This window comes from Egretta garzetta, unplaced genomic scaffold, assembly GCF_000687185.1.
Source record: "Egretta garzetta isolate BGI_Z169 unplaced genomic scaffold, ASM68718v1 scaffold108, whole genome shotgun sequence".
NCBI lineage: Eukaryota > Metazoa > Chordata > Aves > Pelecaniformes > Ardeidae > Egretta > Egretta garzetta.
Genome location: NW_009260614.1, coordinates 1,138,480 through 1,139,823, shown reverse-complemented (window position 1 = coordinate 1,139,823; position 1,344 = coordinate 1,138,480). Strand labels below are relative to the sequence as shown.

The following is a 1,344-nucleotide window of genomic DNA, read 5'->3' as shown; positions in this document are numbered from 1 at the left end:
TTTCCTGCTCACCCAGGTGCTCCCCCGGGGTGGATGTCTACTGGTCCCGGGAGGACAAGGACTTTGCCTTCATCTGGATGGCCGTCTGGTCCACCCTCTGCTTCGTCTCCACCGCCTTCACTGTCCTCACCTTCCTGCTTGACCCCCACCGCTTCCAGTACCCCGAGAGGCCGATCATCTTCCTTTCCATGTGCTACAACGTCTACTCCGTGGCCTTCATCATCCGCTCAGTGGCAGGGGCTGAGAACATTGCCTGTGACCGGGAGAACGGTGAGCTCTACATCATCCAGGAGGGGCTGGAAAGCACGGGCTGCACCATCGTCTTCCTCATCCTCTACTACTTTGGCATGGCCAGCTCGCTCTGGTGGGTTGTCCTCACCCTGACCTGGTTCCTGGCCGCTGGGAAGAAGTGGGGACACGAGGCCATCGAGGCCCACAGCAGCTACTTCCACATGGCCGCCTGGGGCATCCCAGCCATGAAGACCATTGTCATCCTCACCATGCGGAAGGTGGCAGGGGATGAGCTCACAGGGCTGTGCTATGTGGGGAGCATGGACGTCAGCGCCCTGACTGGCTTTGTCCTCATCCCCCTCTCCTGCTACCTGGTCATTGGCACCTCCTTCATCCTCACGGGCTTCGTCGCTCTCTTCCACATCCGGAAGATCATGAAGACGGGTGGCACCAACACAGAGAAGCTGGAGAAGCTCATGGTGAAGATCGGGGTCTTCTCTATCCTCTACACTGTCCCGGCCACCTGTGTCATTGTCTGCTACTTCTACGAGCGGCTGAACATGGATTACTGGAACCTCAGGGCCCTGGAGCACGGCTGCCTGCACCTCCCCGGCCGCCGTGCCGCCAACTGCTCCTTGGAAGCCTCAGTGCCCACTGTGGCTGTCTTTATGCTAAAGATTTTCATGTCGCTGGTGGTGGGCATCACCAGCGGGGTGTGGGTGTGGAGCTCCAAGACGCTGCAGACCTGGCAGAGCCTGTGCAACAGAAAGCTGGGCATGAGGACGAGGGGTAAGCCCTGCAGCGGGGTGAGCTGCGGCGGGGTGCACTGGCACTACAAAGCCCCCACAGTCATGCTGCACATGACCAAGACAGACCCGTATCTGGACAACCCGACGCACGTCTAGAGCAGGGGCTGCCCCCTCCTCGGGGGACGGCGCGCCGGGGGAAGCTGGCCGCACTGGTAAGGGGCGAGGGGATGCCGCTGGGGGCAAGGGCAGAGGCTGAGCGGCAGTGGGAGGGGGGGATGCACACTGGTTTGGGGTGGTGAGGCCCGCTGGACGCCCCCGGCACCGCACGACCCTGACAAGTAGCTGCTTTTTCCTAGAGGTTGTT

The 1,344-nt window shown here is 61.5% G+C and overlaps 1 protein-coding gene across 1 annotated transcript; it reads left to right on the top strand.

The window, feature by feature from the left end:
* Positions 1 to 8: 8 nt before the first annotated feature.
* FZD9 (frizzled class receptor 9) lies at positions 9 to 1,166 on the top strand (the record flags this gene model as incomplete). The annotated part of the gene is made up of 1 exon (XM_009645087.2): positions 9 to 1,166. A coding segment is annotated over one exon (1,128 nt), but the record flags the coding sequence as incomplete, so codon positions are not given.
* Positions 1,167 to 1,344: the final 178 nt, after the last annotated feature.